This window comes from Grampus griseus (genome assembly GCF_964374135.1).
Source record: "Grampus griseus genome assembly, chromosome: 9".
Classification (NCBI taxonomy): Eukaryota; Metazoa; Chordata; class Mammalia; order Artiodactyla; family Delphinidae; genus Grampus; species Grampus griseus.
In genome coordinates this window covers 96279119-96301035 of record NC_139003.1, presented here as the reverse complement: position 1 = coordinate 96301035, position 21917 = coordinate 96279119, and the positions used below count along the sequence as shown (strand labels likewise).

At 59.4% G+C, this 21917-nt stretch overlaps 1 protein-coding gene across 4 annotated transcripts; it reads right to left on the bottom strand.

The window, feature by feature from the left end:
• Positions 1 to 5496: 5496 nt before the first annotated feature.
• Positions 5497 to 21376, bottom strand: ZMIZ2 (zinc finger MIZ-type containing 2). 4 transcript variants are annotated; one of them, XM_082661606.1, is made up of 19 exons: positions 21215 to 21376; positions 15018 to 15152; positions 14743 to 14857; positions 14222 to 14424; positions 13790 to 13982; positions 13260 to 13523; positions 12928 to 13104; positions 12180 to 12257; positions 11843 to 12011; positions 11080 to 11224; positions 10793 to 11003; positions 10045 to 10150; positions 9694 to 9851; positions 8970 to 9037; positions 8653 to 8721; positions 8137 to 8381; positions 7474 to 7643; positions 7150 to 7389; positions 5497 to 6458 (listed from the first exon to the last, which is right to left on the bottom strand). In XM_082661606.1, the coding sequence occupies exons 2-19, from the start codon at positions 15065 to 15067 to the stop codon at positions 6351 to 6353; spliced, it is 2769 nt and encodes a 922-aa protein (XP_082517732.1). In that variant the 5' UTR covers positions 15068 to 15152; positions 21215 to 21376; the 3' UTR covers positions 5497 to 6350. The 4 variants fall into 4 exon arrangements, with proteins under 4 accessions (XP_082517732.1, XP_082517730.1, XP_082517731.1 ...); XM_082661604.1 differs by lacking the exon at positions 12180 to 12257; XM_082661605.1 differs by lacking the exon at positions 12180 to 12257 and having other exon boundaries at positions 7233 to 7389.
• Between the last annotated feature and the right edge of the window lie 541 nt (positions 21377 to 21917).

Sequence of the window (21917 nt, the reverse complement as noted above, 5' to 3'; positions counted from 1 at the left end):
TCATGTTGCAAGGAAATCAAGCAGACGGTGACACTGTTGGCAGGTGACGGCTGCTCCACCGAGGCCTCTGCTGTCTTGGGCTCCTGCGGAGAGGGTGGGGGAGAAAAGAGCAGACAGAGACCAGCCGCCAGAAACCTCGGGCTCTGTGGTCCTGTGCGGGCTCAGTCAGGAGGAGTTTTGGCTATAGACAGAAAATACCACACAACGCTGGCTCCGGCCACATGGACCTGTTTTGACATCAGCAGGGTCGGTTCTCCAGTCCTGCTGGCATCACCAGAGCTTGCACCACCCCGCTCCACCTCGTGGTCAAATCCTGACCGCCATCCACATCCAGCCACAGGAAGGAAGAGCAGTATGGAGAAGGTGGCCCCGTCGCAGTCAGCCAGTGTCCCAGCACCCAAAGGGGGCCACGAGGAGCTGCAGAGGAGCTGGGAAGGGAGCTGCTTCTGTGGGGGGGCGGGCAGGGGTCCAGCTAGAGAGCAGGGTCACTGTGCCTGGATCTAGCTCTGCCACCAGCCATCGAAGCAGATGGCCGAACTCTTCCTCAATCAAACCAGCAAATGCTCCCTGGACACCTGCTGAGTGTCCTAGAGTGGCCCTGCAGGGCACAGTCCCTAGCAGGGGACAGTCACAAGCTGAGTGGAGAAGATGCCGGCAGAAGCTCTGCGTGCTTGCGAGGCGCTTGGCGGTGAGCAGACGCGGCGGCCCTCGGGGAGAATGGGCCAGGCCGCATGTACCTCCAGAAGACAGCTTTACATCCAGCCCATTCGTTCCTGCCTTAATCTCTTTGACAAATGTTTTGGGCACCGGAATAATCCAGGACGCAGGAGAGATCTGCTCCCTGCCCTCATGGAGTTCACTGTCTCATGGGGAAAACAGATTAAAAACTTATATGATCTCCTCTGACCAAGAATGTTTAACCACGCTCTAGACTTCCCTTGTAAGTGACAGGACACACAGGGGATAAAGGAGAAAGTGAACAATGCCAGGAGGGAACAACCAGGTGAATGTGGGACATTCTATAAGGTGAATTGACTGAACTGTTAAAAAAAAAAAAAAATCAATGTAAGGGGGAAAAAAAGGCCAAAGACTGTTCTAGATTGAATGAGACTAATAACCAGTTGCAAAAGTGAACCTTGATGGAATCAAGGAAGCTTGATGGATTGCAAAAAAAAAAAAAAAGAAGTGATAAAAGGCATTTTAGGACAAATGGGACCTTTGAATATAATAGGTGAAGCTATGGAATTACTGTTCGTTTTCTTAGGTGTGATAATGGTAACGTGTTTATAACAGAACATTCTTGTTTTTCCAAGATGTGTGCTGAAGTATTTAGAGATGAAGTGTGGGGACTTCCCTGGCGGTCCACTGGTTAGGACTCTGCGCTTCCACTGCAGGGGGCGTGGGTTTGATCCCCAGTAGGGGAACTAAGATCCTGCATCCTGCATGGTGCGGCCAAAAAAAAAAGTAGGGATGAAGTGTCTCTCTGCAACTTACTTTCTGAAGCTGGCAACAAAAAAAGCGAGTGTGTGCATTAAAAAATACAGATATATGGAGGGAGTGAGAGGGAACAGTAAAGCAACAGGGCAAAATATTGACAGTTGGTGAATCCAAAGGTGGTGTGGATGTTCACTGTACTATGTTTTAACTTCACAAAGATAAACTATAATTGTCTGTAATTGATCAGCTACAATGGGGACCATGACAGCAACCCACAGGTGAACCATGGCCAGAGCAAGACGCTCCGACTCATTCTGGAAACAGAGCTCCCTGGGGAAGGGGCAGTTCAACCAAAGCCTAAGCTAGGGTAAGACACTGAGAAACCTGGAAATCTTCAGACGGGGTGGGGAGTGGGGAGGCAGAGGTGCTGGTCTCTGTGGCCGGGAAGCCTGGCTGGAGGAGGTGAGGCCAGGCTGGGCTGGCTTTGGGCTAAGGAATGTGGACCTCATCCTGGGGCACCTGGGGGCCACCTGCACCCCCTTCTGAAAACTGACCCCTCTCTCAGGAAGCGCTCATGATCCCACTCTAGTCACGGGGGCCCCCCTAGCTGAGCCAACCAGAGCCAGACCGGAAAGCAAACAGACGGTCAGTGCCTTTCTGTGGTGAGTCAACTTGAGCCAGGCTTGGAAGCTCAGGTCTGGAGAACAAACCTTTCAGAAGGGGAGGAATGCCATCCTGGGGTGTGCCTGCCCATGTCCAGCTGTCCCTGACATTGACCAGGTTCTTGGCCTTCCCCAATCAGTAGCAATTGACCAGAGGCCAGACAAGAAATTCAAGCAAGGCTTTACTGGGGCCCCTGCTGCAGCAGCGGGGAGAGAGAACAAGTAACAGGTTCCCCTGCCCGCTCTCCTAGGCGGGGCCAAGCTGGTCCCTTACATGGGGTGAGGGTAGGGGTGTGTCCAGGGGCCCAGCTTAGGTGGTCTGCCCAGCCCTTTGGTGGTGCTGTGCGCAGGCGGCACGCACAGTACCCTGCTTTTGCTTCTGACACCGTTTTTGCTCCTGGCTCTTCAGAAGTGGCAGTTGGGGGTTTTTTTGGGTCTTTTTGTCCATAATTTGCCCCAAGATGGTCCCGAGTGGGTCATGGTCACTTGCAACCTGGGTCGTGGCTAACACCCCATGGAGAGAGTTTCAGCAGAGGAGCACCCTGGCCAGAAAGAGTTGGGTGTCGGAGGCTGGGGAGCAGTGTTAATCACTGCTAGTCATAACTAGGAACAACTTACAGTTAAATGAAAATAAAAACATGAGCTTTAAGGGTCAGTTAACCCAGGGGTGCAGACCTATGATTCACTTATATCAGGTTCAAGACCAGGCCATATTCACCTCTGGTGACAGAGGCCAGAGCAGCAGTAGCTGAGGGGGTGGGGGGAATGGTGGAAACATCTGTCTTCACCTGGACAGCAGTTCCACAGGTGTATGACCTTACAGAACTCAGTTCTGTATGTCAGCTTAAAAAAGTGGATCAGGCCAGTGGCCAATGACTCCCAACACAAAAGGTTAAACAGTAAGAAAAAGAAAAGAAAAAAGGCTTCAGCAGTCCCTGGGCCCATGAAACACTCCCTTGATCCTGTCTAGAGACTTCTCCCTCCAGCCATTGCCGCAATGTCCTTGCTTCTCTCGTAGAACCCGTGGCAGGCAGGATGAATGGTCTCAGGGACCACCCAAGCTTGAAAGGTTGTTAAGGAGGACAGGGCTGCAGGGGGTAGAGCTGAGGGGGCAGGGGTGGCAGCCCCTTGCTGCAGGGAGAGGACACAGGCCACCGAGCCTGGAGCGAGAGAAGGCCAGGAACATGGCAGTGCTGCTGGCAGGGAGCTGCCGAGAGGAAACACTCAGGAAGTATTCCCTCCTCTGCAGTGTTTACAAGAGTGGGATAAAGATTGGTATAAGCCTTTAAATGGTAGCATTCACCCATGAAGGCATCTGGTCCCAGACTTTTCTGTGTTGGGGGAGGTTTGATTATTGATTCAATCTCCTTACTTGTAGGTCTGTTCATATTTTCCGTTTCTTGTTGGGTCAGTTTTGGTAATTTGTATTTCTCGGAATTAGCCCATTTCATCTAAGTTATCTAATTTGTTGGTGCACGATTGTTCATAGTATTCTCTTATCCTTTTAAGGTCAGTAGTAATTTCCCCAAGTTTCATTTCAGATTTTAGTCATTTGTTTCTTTTCTTTTAGTCAATCTAGCTTAAAGGTTTGTTCATTCTGTTGCTTTTCAAAGAAACAACTTTTGCTTACGTTGATTCTCTATTGTCTTCCTATTCCCTCTGTTTAATAGTTATTTCCTTCTGCAAGCTCTGGATTTAGTTTCTTTTTTCTACTGCCTTCAGTCCTAGTTAGGTTAACTGAGTTCTTTTTTGCTACTTCTTTTTTTGTAGTCATTCATTCATTCAGCTGTGCTGGGTCTTAGTTGCGGCATGCAGAATCTTTACTTGGGCATGCGAACTCCCAGCCACAGCAGGTGGGATCTAGTTCCCTGACCAGGGATCCAACCTTAGCCCCCTGCACTGGGAGCATGGAGTCCTAGCCACTGGACCACCAGGGAAGTCCCTCTTTTTAAATGTAGACGTTTACAGCTATAAATTTCTCTTTACCACTGCTTTCATTGTGTTTTAGATTTTGGTGTGTAGTGTTTTATCTTGTAATTTATTTGTGATTTCTCCTTTGACCCTCTGACTGTTGAAGTGTGTTCATTTACACACATTTGTGAGTTTTCATTTCCCTTCTCTTATCTAGCTTCATTCCACTGTGGTCAGAGTAGGTACTTTGTATGATTTCAATCTTGGTAATTTATTGAGGCTTGTTTTGCGGCCTAACGTGTAGTCTCTCCTGGAGAACGTCCCACATACACTTAAAAATAACGTGTATTCTGCTGTTGTTGGGTGTTCTGTGTGTCTGTCAGGCCTAGGTAGCTTTTTAAGTTGCATATTTGGTACGTTCGTAAGGATATATAACACAAAGCATAAGGTGAAAACCCGTGAAACCACCGCTCCCCTTGAGGGTCAGAACACCACTGCCACTGTCACTCTCCCCAGACGCACCCCTGTGCTGTCCCCACAGGGGGCACTGTGTTGACCGCCTTGCTTTCCTTCCTGTTGCACATGTGCGGATCCCATGAAATGCAGACCTGGTGTTGCACTTTATAAAAAGGGCATCACACCGCGTGAACTCCCACACCTTGCTTTCATCCCTCACTGTTTGAGGTGGCCACGGTGACGTCGGGGCTGAGGCGCCGCTCAGACCTTTCCCGACCTCTCTGTGGGTGTAGCCCGAGCAGCCCATCTCCCGATCTCTCCACTCTACCCAGCACATCACAGGCCAAGGGTGCACAGCTGCCCCACACAGTGGGACAGCGCTCCCAGCTGTGCCTAACATCCCCCAGAAAGGAGCCCCCCACCCCCTGGGGGTGGGCTCTGCTGGGTCTGGGCTTCTGGGCAAACCCCGGGACCTGCCTCTTTGCTCTCTGCAGCACTGGGGGCGCCGTTCCTCCCTCAGCCTCTCTCCACTTCCGTTCCCTCAGCCAGAAAAGCCAGAAGCAAGGCTGCAGAGGGACAGAAGGCCCACACCTGGGGTTCCAAGATGTCAGCGGGCAACATGGAGCCCGCCCACACCGGACGCTCCCCCCGCGGCAGGTGTCCGGGGGCGCCCTCCCTCCTCCCCCAAGGGACACATAAGCCTTTTCTGCTGGACAGGAAGGCCCTCGGGGAGGCTCAGGCAGCTAGCACACAGACGAAGGCACTCGGTCCGGCACCTCCTGAGGCCTCTGGCCCCATAGCTGGCTCCCTGCCTGAGGCAAGCCCACACAGTGACGTGGTGGCAGATGCATCTCCCAGCCCTGGTGACACTTCACCAAACAGCTCTCCTGCCAAAGCCAACTTGGGAAATTCCAGGGACAAGGAAATTTACCCGGGGTTGCTAACAGCTGGGCCTTGGCTTGGAGCAGGGAGCCCCGCCCAGGCACAGGACGCAGGTGGAGCAGGAAGGAGGGACTCGCCAGGTCCACCACGAGGGAGTCCTTTAATAGAGACGGGCGGACAGGGAACACAGCTCGGCCCTGCACCTGCAGTGCGGCGGCTCCTCCCCCACCTGGCGTGGCCCCAGGGTGGACACGGGAGAGGTGTGGTTTTAAAAAACACAGCGAGACCAATTCTTCACTTTCACAGAGAAGGGGAGCTTGGGGGAGCCGAGTCCGAGCCCCGCCTCCAGCAGGAGAGAGCTTGCCGCCCCCCCCCCCCACCGCTGTCTGCACACGGCCAGGGCAGGAGCCCCGGCTGCACAGAGGCCCAGCCACCCTACATCTGTCAGCGTTTCTACGCTAGGTACACTGTTGTGCTGTAGAGGCCCCACCCCCAGCGTCAGCCTGAAGCCTCTGGTGGGAGGAGGGACACCCCCAGCCCCTGCCACAGGAGGCTGGGCGAGACAGGGCCCCGGGACAGAGCAGCCCCGCTCCTCACCGGCCCAGGGCCAAGGGGTCATTGAAGTAAAAAGGTCAACGGTGGACAAGATGCAGGCCGGTGAGAGCAGGCAGGGGTCGGGGGGCCAGGGGCGGCAGGTGTGCATGAACCAGGCAGGGCTGGACAAGCATGGGTGGGGTGCGGATGGGGCAGGGACAAGGGCGGGGCTGGGGATCTCATCAAAAACAGTTCTGCAGCTGCAAACTGGGCCAGCGAGCACCACCACCCAGGGGTCCCCTCCCAGCCAGTGCAGGGCCGCCTCCAGCCTCCAGGGCCAGGCGTCGGGGCGCGTCCTGGCTCCAGGTGTACGTGTGGGGAGGGCCGCTGGTGTCGGGGGGGCCGGGCTGGAGAGGAGGGTGTGTGACATCTGTGGGCATGTCCCCGTCGGCCAGGTGGTCAACAGGATCAGTTGTTCTCGAAGAGAGAGAGCAGGTCGTCATTGCTGTTTGTGGGGAGGTCGGGTGGGCCCAGGTAGGACAGCAGCTCGTCAGGGTTAGTCAGTTCTGGGAGCAGCTGAGGACAAAGCAAACCCGCCAGCTTTGGGCCTGGGTCCCCAGCCGGGATGCGGCACACCCCTCACCCCGACACAGGCTGGCACTGGAGCCCCTCAGCCTGCTCTGCACAGGGGCTCTTCCAGCGAAAGACTGCTCTGTGACCAGGAATCACCTGTGACAAGCTGTTCAAGGACAACATGGGACACCCAGGACCGTGAGGGGTCCCTGACGTGAACAGGGCGAATGCAGAAGGTGGGATCCCACTCCCTGGGATTTTCTGCTTTGAGCTGTGCTTTCTACATTTTTTCACGTTGAACTTTGTATTCATTTACCATGGTCAAGAGACAGTCACCTGTCTTTTTTGCACTGAGTCTGGCTCACATACCACCTGTGAGTCAGACAGGTCAAATCAGACCCTAAGGCCAGGGTCACCAGCTACAAGCCAAGTCTTCTCGGGGACTCTGCCCATGCCACGGTGGCACCCAGGTCCCCAGGGCCACATGTCTGGACACAATCACCCACGGCTACTCTGGATACCTCACACTCGTCAACAAAAGCGCTGACGTCACCCGACCAGCTCTCCCTGCGTCTGGAAGTCACGGTGGTATCACTGTCCTCCCTTCTATGAAGCATGTGGACCCTGGGATGACAGATAAGCCACACCCCAGCCCCGGCTCCAAGTGCTCCCCAGCACGGGGCCCAGTACTCACGTCCAGGCCCGGTTCCGGGGCCTCCCCTGCCCCAGACACGGGGGGCCCCATCATGCCTGTGGCAGCACTGAAGGCCAGCTCACCGATGGGACCCGAATTCACCGGGCCCAGGGGCTGCCGGGATGCCGGGGGAGGGTTTGGATGGTGCAGCTGGGGCCCTGGGGGGCCTCCAAGGTTGGGGGCGTGCAGCCCCGGAGGCCCAGGGTTATGGGCCGGGTCCAGGTGACCCGCTGGTGCCATCTGAAGGAGGAGAGAAGAACCTAGTAAAATGGCCCAGGGGCTCTCCGGGTGGACAGCTCGTCAGCCCCCCGCCTTGGCACTGACCTGGCCTGGGAGGCAGGGGGCAGATCTCTCCGGTGTCAGGAGGCTGCTGGGAATGTCGGATTGATAGGAGACAGGGGGGGGCCCCGGGGTGAACTCAGCAAGGGTCGGGGTGCTGGGCGTGGTGGGCGGGAAGGAGTCGGGGAACGTCCCGGGTCCCAGGAAGCTGGAAGCTGAGAGAGGAGAGCCAGGGGGCTCATGCCGGTAGAGCACGGAAACAGGCCAGCCACAGCGTGGGCAGGACTCACTGAGCTCACCCAGAGAACGTCTGACTTTACGAACTTGCTATTCGGCAAAGGGCATTTCTTCTCATTGCTGCTGGGGGAGCTGGCTGATGACACTGCCAGGAGGCTGCGAGGGGACAGGAATGGGACCCACCGCACCCAGACACTCCCGCACGCGTGGTCGGACGGTGCCGGTCCATGGAAGTGTGCCAGCACAGACCTTTGTTCCAGACTACTGGGGAGGTACGTGCAGCTGCAGCCGGAGGCCCTGCTGCCCATCCCCGCCGGCTCGGCCGAGGCTGCGCCTATGCCACCAAGTCCCCAACCAGGCCCCCAGGCTTGCGGCCCTCGGAGTGACACGTCCACAGGCAGCAGACTGGTGGGAGAGGACAGATCATTTGCCCAGGGCCGTCTGTTTCTAGGGCAAGCCCCCTGTACTCACCCTGGCTGGGGTAATCGCCGGCAGCCGGGGCTGAGGGGGGCTGGAGGGGGGCGAAGGGCGCGGCCCCAGGGCCCAGGGCAGCGATCATCTCCATCACGCTGGGCATGAGCACGTGGGCGGGGCTCACGGTGCGGCAGCGCTTCAACGCCGGCCCGTCCGGCTCCTCCTTGACGTGCACGTCAGGCTTCACAGGCACTGGCTTCCAGCTGCACGTGGGGTCGATGGTGATCTCCTCGTAGTCAGAGCTGGGCGGGGACATGCAGGGCTGGTCACCACCTGTCCTGCTGCCTCTCCTGGCCCTGGGCCATTTTTAGGCAGACCTCCCACTCAAATGCTTGTGGCCACCCAGCACATTCCACGTGCTTGTGGGCTGCGGGCCTGGGTCGGATGTGGATTCCGTCCACGGCCTGGAGTCGAGCCCACTCCACGCTGGATCAGCATGGGGTATCTCCCCACCTGTCCCAGGGCTGCCCTCTGCTGACCAAAGATGCTGGGATTGCAGGAAAGGAGACTCACTTCTGAATGTAAATGAGGATGCCCAGCATGTACTGGTCCACCTCCAGGCCCTCCAGCAATGCCGTCTTGCTGTAGAAAACCAAGGGGACACACAGCTCAGAGGGCTGGCCCAACCTCTTCCCGGGCACAGGCCCTGTCATGTCTCAGCCCCCGGTGTGAGGTAACCCTGCGTGACGTCGCTGCCCTGAGCCACTCCATCCCTCCTAGCCTGTGCTGTGAGCCCCACACCTGGCTTGTGGAAGGAAACGCCCATTAACAGCCTCAGAGGAAGTGCCACCCGCCCCCAGAGCCGTGGGGACCGTCTCTGACACACTCACTTGCACACGGGGCACCTCCAGGTCCCTCGCTCACAGTTGAGCTGTAAATAGGACTCCAGGTCAAAGCACTGCAGAGAAAGGGCGAGACAGTTCCTCACACTGGGGCCGGGGCAACCCGGCCATGCTCTGTGGTTTCAGGAACTTGGGGTTTATTTACTGCCTGTGTGAGAGGCTCGGCTCCCAGGCTTTTACCACGGCATCATCCTAACAGATGTAAGAGACGGGACAGCCTACGCAGCCCTCCCTGGGAATGACGTGTGGCCAAAGCAAGAACTGGGCAGCTTTGCCCAGTCAGGGAATGACTTCCAGGACGTGCTGTGGAGGAAAAACATGATGCAGAGCGATGTTTACCGCTTATGTAACCAAAAGGTGGGCGGGGGGGTGGAGGGTGTGTGTGCACGTACTTGTCTGCACGCAGAGCGTTTCTGCAGAGACAAACAAAGGCGCTGCTCCTGGGGGCAGGGCGGGGAGAGGACAGCGCCCTGCATCCAGGATGCCGTTTAAAATCGGAGCCCCAAGAACGCAGTGAAACGGCTGTTACGCTTAGAATAATGTTAGAAGAAACAAAAGCCCAGTCTGAGGGCAGAAGGCAGGGGAGCCAGGCCACCTGCCCACTGGCCGGCCTGTCCTGTCACCTGCCAGCCGAGGTGCTCAGAGGCCACTCCCGCTGAAGACAGTTAAAGGGCAACGGAAGTTCTGGCAAAGCTCTGCAGTGGCCACCTACCTGAATGTGGCGACAGTCATGGCCTCGGGCAGGGAGCTGGATCCTGCGGAAGGTGATGGGGCACTTGAGAGACACCTTGATGGCCGTCTGCTCCACCCCGTCCTCTCCGTTGGGCCCAGGGGTGCCAGGGATGGTGCCGCTGCTGAAGTTCCGCTTTACTGACATCGACAGGGGAAAGGAGGACGTGGGTGAGGGCCGCCAAGCAGGACCCGGCCACTGCTGGCTCAGCACCTCCGAGGGGCGTTCCAGGGCTGACTGCTGCTCTCGGCACGCAGCCCCCGCCCCAGAGAAGGCAGCCTTGTCTGTCATGGGGCCGGCTGCCTGGGGCCGAGGAACACAAGGGCCACTCACTCTTGGTGATGCAGTGCTCGGCGGGCAGGAGGCGCTTCTTGAGGAGACCCTGCAGCACCGAGCGGACGGACGGCCGGTGCACCAGCTGCAGCACGAAGAGGTGGGACTGCAACAGGAGGACCCGGTCAGCGGGACGTGGCCCGGGGAGGCACAGCGCAGGCCCGTTCTCCTCTTGTGGCTAACGCACAGGCAGGCCACCTGTTGCCCCTCCCCGGGGAGCCCAGGGGACCAGGCCCACACCTATCTGGAAAGCTCACTGTGTGTCTGCACCAACCACGGCCTCTCTGTCGGAACACAATTATCTGAGAGGCCCCTGAATGTGCCCTGCCTACAGCATCCACCTTTATCCACGCTGGTCCAAGTGAAAACATCCCAGAACTGCATCAGGGCTGCCCGCCTCTGCCCCCTCCCACCCAGGCTGATCAGTGCTGTGCAGCTAAGTGCATCCTGCCTCTTCTAGTCCTGGATCCGGAGCCTGCTGGAACCTGAATGACTCCTTAACAAAGACTCAGGGTCAGCTGGGACTCAGGACCCTGTGAGCTTCCTCCAGGAAAGAGGCAGGCTCAGCTAGTTTCCCTTACATAATTAACATGAGCATCAAATTTAGTCACTGAACCTAACCCGAAAGCAGCAAGGGCATTTTTATTTGAGATCCTTTACTTACAAGGCCCAGGATGGGAAGGAGGAGAGCCAGTGCCTTTTTCTCTAGCCATGACGCCCCCAACCCAGCCCCGCGGAGGGCACTCACGCAGCAGCAGGCCGTGACGGTGATCTGGATGGTGTTGCGGCCCGGCTGGCACACGTGCTTCAGGTAGAGGGGCTTGTGGGAGGTCTTGTTGTCGCCACGCTCGATGGTGAGTGGGGTGGCGTTGACGCTGACCTGCACCGAGGCCGGCCAGTTGGTGTTCATCTGCCGGTCCTCGTGGTGGTAGCACTTGAACTGCAGCTCCAGGTCCGGCCTGCACAGGAAGGATGGATGCTGAGAGCGAGGGGGCGGTGCGAGGGGCTGCAAGCTGGGGGCAGGCGCCCACTCACCTCAGCATCAGGGTCTTGTAGACGGAGTCACGGAGCTGGAAAGCGTGATTGCTCACGGCCAGGTTGTGCTGCAGGCGGAAGGGCTCCAGGACCACCCCGTCCCGCACGGGGAAAGTCAGCCGCAGCTCGTCACAGGGGCCACTGCCTGGAAGCAGGCCATGCCGGTGTGAGCAGGCCACCTACAGGATGGCCACCAGGCCGAGCGGCCTGCCCCCACCCCATCGCGGGGGCTGTGGCCCCTCTTCCCCTGCCATGGGGCTGGGGCTTGGGCAGCATCTCTCCCGGGACCCTGGGCTCGGCCTCCACCTCCAACAGGAACAGATCTTGGTGTCCCGCCATTCTGTCCTGCTCCAGTAGGAGCCCCGAGAATGATCCCTGAATCATGACCAGAGAACACGCCCCACCAACCCAAAAAAATGGCGCCTCTGGTGCTTTCAGAGGGGGTAGGAGGCAGAAGAGGTGCGAACGGGCCCCTGCTGTCACCCTAGTGCTCAAGCTAGGGTTTTAGGACCCCCAACTGCTACTGCAGTGGTCTCCCGGAAAGCAGGAGTTCTTAACCAGAAGTGGGCTTCAGGGGGCCCCTGAAACCATACACAAAACTGTGCACATGGCTATTTTCCTACAGAGGAGATGGATGCTTCAAATGGATTTGCAAAGAGGTCCATTAATAGAAAATGAAGGTGAAGGCCACCCGCCCCCGCCAAGGTCCCTGCAGGACTCTCTGGAGCCCTGCCCATCTGTCCCGAGAGCAGACCTCACTCACCGGGTGGTGACGGGTGCAAGCTGCTCACGCCGGGCTTGAGGTCAGGCAGGAAGGGCGACTTGACCTCCTGGCTGGTGGACATGTAGGGGATGCTGCTGCCGGGGGTCATGGGCGGCGTGGGGCTCCCTGGCAGTGGGGAGCTGGGGTAGCCGGGGATGGAACGGGCGGGCTGTGGGGTTGAGCAAACAGTCAAGGTGGAGTGGTGTAGGGGTAGAGTTTGTTCTTGGAGCGCCCAATGGGAACGGTCAGACCAGGAACGGGCAGGGAGTCCACGCCTCCTCCTGCCTGGGCGCCCTCTCTCCAGGCACCCACGCCATGGGCCTCCCGCCGCCCATACCCCACTCAGGCCGGGCTGGCTGTAGCTGGCGCTCCCCCCGTTGAAGCGGGCACCCTGCCCGCTGAACTGCTCTGCGGGCTGCAGGAGAGAAAATCGCGTCTGCCTGGGACTGCCGCCTGCCCCTGAGCGCTCACAGGGTCCTGGACTTGACCCTAGGAGAGGGCTGGGGACAGGGGGGCCCACCACACACACGGGTGTTGGCTTCTTTCTTCTTTATACACTTTTTGTGTCTTCTAAATAATCTACAGGGAGCACGTGCTGGTTTCACAATGTTAAGAATGGCCACTACAGAAAACGAGCTGACCCCACGCATCAGAGCGGTTTACGAGGAAGCCAGACAGGCTGAAAGGCACAGGCACACACACCTCCTGTCCGCCCTCCAGCGGCACTCTCATCGCTCGGGCCCCTCCCCTCAAGAGCTCCTGGCCCCTCTGGCCTGTCCCCTTGCTGGGCTTCTCTGCAGCAAGCAGAGGGGATGGGGACACTGTCCCTGAAGGACACGCAGGTGGCGTGGGTGCCTGCCTGCTGCTCCATACACTGAATCTCACAGAGGGGCCTTTCGTACCTGGACTCCCCTCCTGGGAGCTGCCCTACGCTGATCAGGGCCCCGGGAAGCTCCTGGTTGCTCGGCCACCCAAGCACACGCGAGCCCACTCGCCAGCCCCGGCTGCCTCAAGGTCCGCCTGTGTCCCACAGGGCTTGGCGTGGGCCAGCAGGGGCTGCAGAGGCCCGGGAGAAGCGGCCCTACCTTGTAGTGCAGTCCCGCGGGGCTGGGGGTGGACAGGGACTGGCCCGCACCCTGCTGCAGGGGCAGCCTGTGCCCAGGGTAGGAGGACGGGGTGGGGGGCTGCCCGGGGCCAGGCGCGTACTGGGTGGCGGCGGGCGTGTACTGGCCTCCTGGCAGGTACTGCTGCCCAGGATACACCTGAAGGAGGAAAGAGGCAAAATGGTCAGGAGAAGAGGTGCTGGGGAAGCCCGTTCCCGGGGAGGGAGGGCGGTACCCACCCTGTCAGGCACAGCCGACTCTCCCTCCACACAATGGCTCTGAGGGCACTCGGGGTGGGGGGCCTGACCACTCACCTCACTGGAGTAGGCTCTCTTGACGCCCTGTCGGGGCAGGGGCTGGGCCTGGGGGGGCCCAGGGTACCCGTGCTGGGGCAGGCGCTGCCCTGCATATAGGGGCGCTAGGCCCGCTGCCCGGGTGGGGTTCATGCCAATGGGGCTCATGCCGGAGGGGCCCATTAGCCCTCCCACGCTGGCAGGGTTCATGCTGCTGGGGACACTGGGCCCCCGGGGACCGCCGTGCTGCAGGAACTGGCTGTTAAAAGACTGTCCGGCCCCCATCTGGGAAAAGAAGAGAGGAACCATCCAGGCCTTACCCACCGCTGTGGGCGCCAGCCTTGTGCCCACCCCCTGCAGGCGGGCTCCCCCTCGCCCCACCCCCGGCCTGGGTTCTCTCCCCTCAGCTCCCTACTCCTTTCCCGCCTCATCTTCATCGGCCCCGGCACACAGCGTGCGTGTCCCCAGGGCCTCAATCCTGGCTGCCTGACAAGACCCTGCCTTCTGCACCAACGCACACGGGCCGCACAGGAGGAGCTGTGGGGCCTCACCGCTCCGTACTGGCTCAGCTCCTGGCTCTGCTTCTCCTGGAGGGCGGCCACGGTGGCCGTGGCCGTGGCCGTGGCCGTGGCGGCAGCAGCAGCCACGGCAGCAGCCGCCGCTGCTTGAGTGAAGTCGGTGGAGGGCCGTGCGGCGTGTGAGGGAAGGCCCAGGCCCCCCGGCCCCCCCGGGCCGCCCGCATACCTGTAATAGACGGCTCAGCTCAGAGGCGCTCCCCTGCCATCTCCCGGGGGGTACACGGCACCCGAGGGGAGCCCCATTCTTTCCCACACACCCCTCTCGTTAGCTTGGGAGCCGGCAGGAGCCGCAGAGATGCAACGTTCAACACATCAGTGTCACACAGCTCCCAGGCGCCCAGCAAGTTAGCAGCGTCGCCCCCAGAGGGCTCCTAGCACGCCTGCCAGGGGAGCGGTCCTGCTTACCCAGCGGTGAAGCCGGGGCCCCCGGGGTAGCCCCCGCGGCCATACACCCCTTGCTGCACGTAGCCCTTGTTGGCACCGCCCTCACCGAACGCCTGCTGTCCCAGGCACTGCGGGGAGTTCAGGGCAGAGCTGCCGCCTGCCATGCCGGGCATCATGGAGCTGCCGGGGGGGCTCCCTGCGGGGCCCATAGGGTTCCCCAAAACCTACAAGGAAGCAAGAATCACCAAAGGACACCATCCAAACAAGTTGCTTCATGCCGTGGTTCTAAAGTGCTGGAAAGGAGAGGCTGGGCAGGTGAGGAGGTGGAGGTGGGGGCAGAGGGGAGGGTGGTCCAGTGGGGGGGCAGCTGCTCACAGGTGGGGTGTGGAGGCCAGGTGAAGACAGGAGGAGGAGATCCCACGCCACGTGTGGAAGAACTGGTCTCTGAGGACGTGGGAGACTGAGGAAACCCTGGCTCCACTTCTCCGAGATCTGAGGGGGGCTCTGGCGCCCCTCGGGGCGGGGCCCAGGTGTGGGCTCACCTGGCTCTGCGCCGCGTTGCCGACTCCCCACACGGTTGTGACCACGGACAGCGATCCTGCTGGCTGAGTGGCACTCTGTTGCCAAGGCACCGCCTCATAGGCGAATGGACCATCACTATAGGGAGAGGGGCAGGCGGGGAGGCTCGGTCAGGAGGCCGCAGGTGCCTAGAACCCCGCCTGGGAAGAAGCGAAGGTTGGGAGCAGAGGGGTCCCGCTCTACCACCCACCCGTGTCCTGGGGCCCGAGCGGGGAGGGCAGCAGGAGACCCCACTCACCCGTGTGGCGCGGGGGGCAGGGCGGGTTTCATGGGGTTCATGGGGTTCATTGGCTTGGGAGCAGCCTAAAGGCCAGGTCTGTGGGTGGCAGGAAGCAGCCCTCACTGGTGCTTACGTGCGACTCAGATGCTCTGGCTGCTGGGACAGGAGGGAAGGAAGTCAGTGGAGATGCTGCCGGGAGACCCCTATCAGCACCAAGCCCCGTCCTTCCTCTGCTCCAACCGATGAAGGGTAGGGCAGGTGAGACGGGGACCCGGGGGCCCGCTCAGGGGGCTCAGGGAAGCCCAGCATTGGCCCTACCCGCGCTGCCCACCCTGGCAGATCTCTGCCCTCCCCAGCCCCAGCCCGGAAGCCAGCACTGACCCTTTCTGACCGGGCCCTGCCACCTGGAGCCCCCGGAATGGTTCTGGAAGCAGACTTTCTGATCCCCCAAACTTTCCACGTTCTCCCTCCCCCACACGAAAGCCTGGATACGCATAAAAGCCAGGGGACATGCAGAACCCAGCTGCCAGAATCCCCTGCCTCCACCCCACCCGAGGGGGGGGCGGGGAGGACAAGGCCAGAGGCCTAGGAGTGCCAGACAGCAGGCATCACCTGCTCAGGGTCTGGGGCCTGCCCACTATGGGGAGGGGCCTCTGCATGCCGGAGGTGGGGGTGGGGGTGGGGGTGCGGCACCAGGTCAGCTAACCTGCAGCCTGGGGCCAGGCAGGGGCCGGAACTAGGTGTGGAGCCAGCAGCCCATCCCTGGCTGGCAGCCCCTCAGCCCCAGGGCTTCTCCCCAGAGCAGCAGAAGGGCGGCGTGCACACAGGGGCAAGGCGGGAAGACTGACCCCCACAGATCGCGGTGACCCGCACGGTGAGCTCCCAACAAGGTGGGGACGCACACACAGCGCAAAGGGCGGAGGGTTGGTGGGCACCCAACAGACATGGCAAGGGGCCAGTGGGGACACAGCAGCCATGGCCGGGGGACACGCATGGAACCTGTGAGCCCGTGCCGGGATGGGGCACCGCTTCCTCCCACTCTGTGGGCTGGCTCTCTTCCCCTTAGCACCTCAGAAAACGAGCAAGGCTGCAGCCGGCTGCTCCTCCTGGCTGCCAACGCCTCCGACACGTCCACAAGCAAACCCTCCACCAACCAGGCCGAGGGCCCTTGCTGGCACCGCCAGGGCCACCTCTCACGCGCACCTCCACCCAGCCTAACCACAGAGGCATGCTGGCTGTGGCTGTCTGGGGGTCTCCGGGGACGCCCCTGTCAGTCTTCTCTGGGTCGAGGTTCCAACCTAGAGCACCACTGCCTTCTAGGGGCTGCAAGGCCTCACGCGCACGCACACACCACCTGGGCAAGCTAACTTCTGGTGGCTCAATCCCACCGCCTCAGCACTCACAGTGCCACCCACCCAACCCCAAGGCTCGCATTCCTGAGCGCTGACCAGGACCTCACCGTCAGGGCAGCCCAAGCGAGGCAGGATTATATCGTCATGTCCTCTGCAAATACAGTCCTGAAGGCGGCACGCGGGGGCCGAGTCCCTGACCAGGGCCCCAGCGCAGGTGGGGGATACAGTGGGGGCTGTGACTTGGGCCCAAGGCCTCCCACAGAGCACTGGGGTGAGTGGTTCCCAGAATCGCAGCAGAGCCAGGGCTGGGAGGGAAGGTGATGGACCGGTCAGACAAGAGGAGTGAGGCAGCTGGCGTGCCTGCCCACCTCACGCCTGGCCCTGCTCTCCTTCCTGACGCCCCTCCCAGAGGAGTCGGGCCCCAGACCACATGCCAACCAGGAAGCAAAGGCCAAGAAAGCAGGAGGCTGGTGGCTCCAGAGGGCTCAGGGGCCCCTGGACTCAGCCCTCGGAGCCAGAATCACTGAGCCAGGCAAGGGAAGGCTGGCTGTCCCCAGCGAGGACAACCCCCAGGTTGGTGACACTGCAGTGGGAGGCTGGGGGTGGGGAGCGCTGCTGACAGCCAGAAACGCCCCCTAAACCTGCTGAGCGGGGCCTGGAGCAACACGCAGCGCTTTCAGGACTTAGAATATAGGCGGGCTGCTCTAGACTGTGGTATTGGCAGAGGGACAGACACACAGGTCAACGGGACAAACTAGAGAGCCCAAGACAGACCCAGACAGAGTTTCTGACAAAGGTGCAAAAAGTATGCACTGGGGGAAGGACAGCATTTTCAACAAATGTGCTGGAGCTATTGGACATTCACAAGCAAAAGACAAAAACAAAACAAAACAAAAAACCCCTAAACTTCACATCTTATACAGAAACTAACTCGAAGTGGGTCACAGATTTAAATGTACGGCACAAAACCGTAAGAACTTTCTTAGATTTGACACCAAAAGCATGATCCATAAAAGGAAAAACTGGAAACTTTTGTTCTGTGAAAGACCCTGCTAAGAGGATGAAAACACAAGCTATAGACTGGAAGAAGTATCTGCAAGCCACGTATCTGACAAAAGACTAGTATCTAGAGTACATAAAGAATTCTCAAAATGCGAAAGCTAAAAAAAATGAGAAAACAGGCAAAAGACACGAAAAGACATTTCACCAAAGAAGAAATACAGACGGCAAATAAGCACATGAAAAGATGTTCAACATCACTGGCCATCAGAGAAATGCAAATTAAAACCACATCGAGGTATCACTACACACCTATCACCATGGCTAAAATAAGAAATAGTGATACCACCAAATGCTGGCTAGGAGAAACTGGATCTCTCGTGCATGGCTGGTGGGAATATAAAATGGTACAACCACTCTGAAAAACGATTCGGTAGTTTCTTATAAAACTAAGCATGCAGCCACTATACAACCCAGCAACTGCACTCCTGAACATGTATCTCAGAGAAGTGTAAACTTATGTTCACATAAAAATCTGGACGTGAATGTTTACAGCAGTTTTATTCCTAATAGCCAAAGAATGGAAACCCAGATGTCCCTTAGCGGTGAAGAGTTAACCAACTGTGAGCCTGGAGGCATAAAAAGGAAGAGCTACTGATACAGGCACCAACCTGCAGGAATCTCCAGAGAATCATGATGTGTGGAAAAAGCCAGTCCCCAAAGGTTACACACTGTATGATTCCCTTTATATAACATCCTCGAAATGACGAAATTATAGAAATGGAGAGCACACTGGTGGTTGCCAGGGGTTAAACGTGGGGAGAAGGGAAGCGAGTGGGAATATAAGAAGGTGGGGATGGAAATACATGTATCTCAACTGTATTGATGGAGTTAGTACCCTCCTGTGATACTGTGCTACAGTTTTGCAAGATGTTACCACTAGGGAAAGCCAGTAAAGGATACAGAGCTCTTTGTGTTATTTCTTATAACTGCTTATAAATCTATAATTCTCTCAAAATAAAAATTTACTTAATGTACAACCGCGACTAGCTCTCTCTCCCCACAGAGATGCCCAGGGCAATCCTTTCCCAAAGCTGGTTGGATTGGCCAGGCCCACTCTGCTGTCCCAGAAGCAAAGGACAGGGAAAAGCAGGAGGAAGACGGGAAGACAGCCCACCCCCCCCACCCCGGCCTGGGTCAGAGCCTCAGGGCAGGTGGAGTACGCCGGAATCTAGGACTGCTCAGCCCCACTCTGAGTTCGCAGGGTGGGGTGGGGCCTAAGACGTGCATTTCTAACAAGTCTGCAGGTGCTGCCGCTGCTGGTACTCGGACCACAATCTGAGAGCCCAGGGGAGCTGGGGAGGAGGGGGACAGGGCAGGTGCAGGGCGGGGGGGGGGGCCCCGTGGAGGGTGCTGGCCTGGGGCCCAGGGCAGCTTCCTACATCACGTGACTCTGGGGAATTCCAGCCCCACGGCTGTGGACGAGACCACAGACATTTCCAGTTCCCCCTGAGCTCTCTGTGCAGGGGCAGTGACTTCCTGACTTCCTGCCAAGCTCCTGAACCAAGTCTGGTCTCCTCCCTGAGAAGCCCCAAACTCTCCAGGTCAGGGACCCCATGACCCTCTGCTCCTGACAAAGGGAGAGGCGTGCTGTGAGCACAGACCCTCCTCCCACCTCCTGGCCTCAGAGGCAGAGGTAAGAAAGAGCTTGGGTGTGTGTGCTTCCTGCCGGCTGGGGGCTCTCCCTGTACACAGACACTCGCTGGAAGCCAGGACCTCGGCAGAACGTCCTGGCTTGAGGTCAGTCTAGAAGGCCACAGGGTTTTCTGGGGGTCAGATTACATCTTCTTCCCGAAAAAGAGCTACAGACAGCTCACTACCCAGACCCTTCTTCCCCAGGACCTCACAGCGCCTGCACCACAGTCTCCAAAGGCAGACATTAATTAACATGGGTCCGCCCTCTTCTACCTCCGCTCCGTTACCCCGGCCTAGTCATCCAGGAGCAGCAGGCCCCGCGACACACCACCCGACCCCAGGAGGGCAGGGACTCGCTGCCTCCCCCCGCAGCAGGGGGCCCACAGTTCCCAAGGTTCCAGTGACGGGCCCCAGCCAGAGGAACACCAGAAACGCTCAGAGAACGGAGAATGATAGCTCGAGCATCGCAGGACACCATGTGGGGGGCTCACATGCTCCAGTGGCTCAAAGTCCTGCCCCTCTACTTGGGAGACCACACACTGACTAGCATAAGTGTTAAGAGTTCATCCAGGGGCTTCCCTGGTGGCACAGTGGTTGCGAATCCTCCTGCCAATGCAGGGGACACGGGTCGAGCCCTGGTCCGGGAAGATCCCACATGCCGCAGAGCAACGAAGCCCGTGCGCCACAACTACTGAGCCCGCGTGCTGCAACTACTGAAGCTGGCGCGCCTAGAGCCCGTGCTGCACAGCGAGAGAAGCCACCGCAATGAGAAGCCCGCATACTGCAATGAAGAGTAGCCCCCGCTTGCTACAACTAGAGAAAGCCCACACTCAGCAACGAAGACCCAACACAGCCAAAATAAATAAAATAAATAAATTTAAAAAAAGAGTTCATCCAAAATGCCCAGGAATGAGCATTTCTGAATGTCCCAGGTGTGGGTCATTTCAGAGAACAGTTGAAGGGTTGCACTCTTCTGGGCCTCAGTTTACAATGTGTAAAATAGGTACGTGGTGGCCACTCTAGGACTAGGAAAAGGAAGAACACGTGACCACCTTTAAGTCATCAGCCCCCGATCCCATCCTGGACCCAAGCGCTAGTGGACACTCCATGGGGAGGCCTGGCTGCCCTTGGCGATCAATCCAATGATCAGGAATCCTCCCCGGGCATACCCTACCAGTCTTTCACGAGTGGCTCTGAATCTGTCATTCATCATCTCACCTTTCTCTTCCCAGCCAAGAGCCACCCTCTGGGTGTGACAAGTCCCCAAGGCCAGTACTCACGGGGTGAGGCTGAGATTCCTTCACTTATCCTGTTACCTCTCTCAAGCTTCTTCAACGGAAGCTCTCTGGTTCTAGTATGACAGGATTTGGTGGGTGAGTCTGTGTTCGCCCTATCAACTGTCTTACAGATCGAGTCACATGTTCTGTGTATTTCCCTGTGAAATCTTGAGATAATATTATACGAAGGACTTAAAGACATCACCATGGATATTCTGCAACTACCGCGAAGAGCGTATGGGGAGCAGGCTGTAGGAGAGCAGGTCAGGGGGGAGGTGGGGAAGGTCCGGAAGAGCAGGGCAGGGGTAGCAGGGTAGCGCGGTGGGGGGTACAGGGCAGCGGGGAACAGATGCGGGAGGCTAAGGCAAGACACGCCGGGGGGCAGGACACCCTCCCGCCTGACTTCCATATGTCCTGTTGGGAACAGGGTATCTCCACCAAAAGCACGGCTGGGGGCTGGAAGGTCAGGGTCGCCAGCCCCAGAGCCTATCTCCGCGGACCTTACATCCGCGTGCCGGCGGCGCGCACGGCCCGGAGGGGCCCGAAAGGTGAGCTTTCAGGCCACACCGCGGAGAAGAGGCAGCGGGACCAGCTTGGGCGAGGGCCCGGGTCAGCCTCTTGTCCCAGACCCCTCGGGTGCTCGGCCGGATTCCGGCCAGCCCCAACAAAGGCTCAGGTGAAGGGTCGCCTCGGCGCGCACGGGGCCAGTCGGCCCAGGACCACGACGCACGCGCGGCAGGTGCGGCAGGTGGGCGGCAGGGCCGGCTCCAGCCCCGCCGGGGCCCCGCCGAGGCGCTGCAGAGCCGGGCCCGCACCTGCCGCCGCCCGCACCTGCCGCACCTGCCGCCCCTGCCGCCCCCGCCGCCCGCACCTGCCCGCCCGGTCCGCTCACCTCCAAGCGGCCCGGCTAGGCCCCTCGCCGCCGCGGCCCACGGTCCGCGCCGCTCCATGCGCTCAGCCCGCCCTCAGCGCCGCCCGCCGCCCCGGGGCCGCCGCGATCCGCGCCATCTCGCCGCCGCCCGCTCCGAGGGCACAATGGAGCCGCCGCGCTGCTCATGCATATGCATGACGCCGCGCGCCGGCCCCGCCCCCAGGCCAGAGCAGTGGAGCCCCGAGCCGGCGCTCAGGAGCGAGTGGCCGCGGGCCTGCGCAGGCCAGGGCGGCGGGCCGGGCGGCGGGCCGGGCGGGGGCGGGGCGGGGGCGGGGCGGGGAGGGAGGGCGGGTTGGGGGCGACCTGTGCTCCCCGCCCCCTTCACACCTTTCCAAACGCGGCGTCTGCAGAGTCACCCGCGCTTCCTCTTCGCTCTCCGCCGGGGCGGGGCGGAGGAGGCGGGTCCAGAAAGAGGGCGGGTCCAGGAGGAGGGGTGAGACGGGGCGGGGCCTAGAAGAGGGCGGGGCCTACGGAGGTGACCCGGTGTCAACCGGCCACTTCTGGGAGGGGTCTTGTAAGGAAAACCACGCGGAACCAAACAAGTCGCTTTCCTCGCTGTTCTTCCCTCTTCCCAGAGGGCGGCCCTGTTGAAGCATTCTTAAAGTCATTCGAGTTCTAGCCAGATGAAGCAACCTCTGATCAGTTGGCATCTTCATATGCTATT

Coding starts and splice junctions, on each gene's coding strand:
- ZMIZ2 (XM_082661606.1), bottom strand. CDS start 15,067: ATGAACCCCATGAACCCCATGAAACCCGCCCTGCCCCCCGCGCCACAC. Junction 9,038..9,693: donor ATGACTGTCGCCACATTCAG/GTAGGTGGCCAC, acceptor CTTTCTCTGCAG/TGCTTTGACCTGGAGTCCTA. Junction 8,382..8,652: donor ATCCTCATTTACATTCAGAA/GTGAGTCTCCTT, acceptor GTCCCCGCCCAG/CTCTGACTACGAGGAGATCA.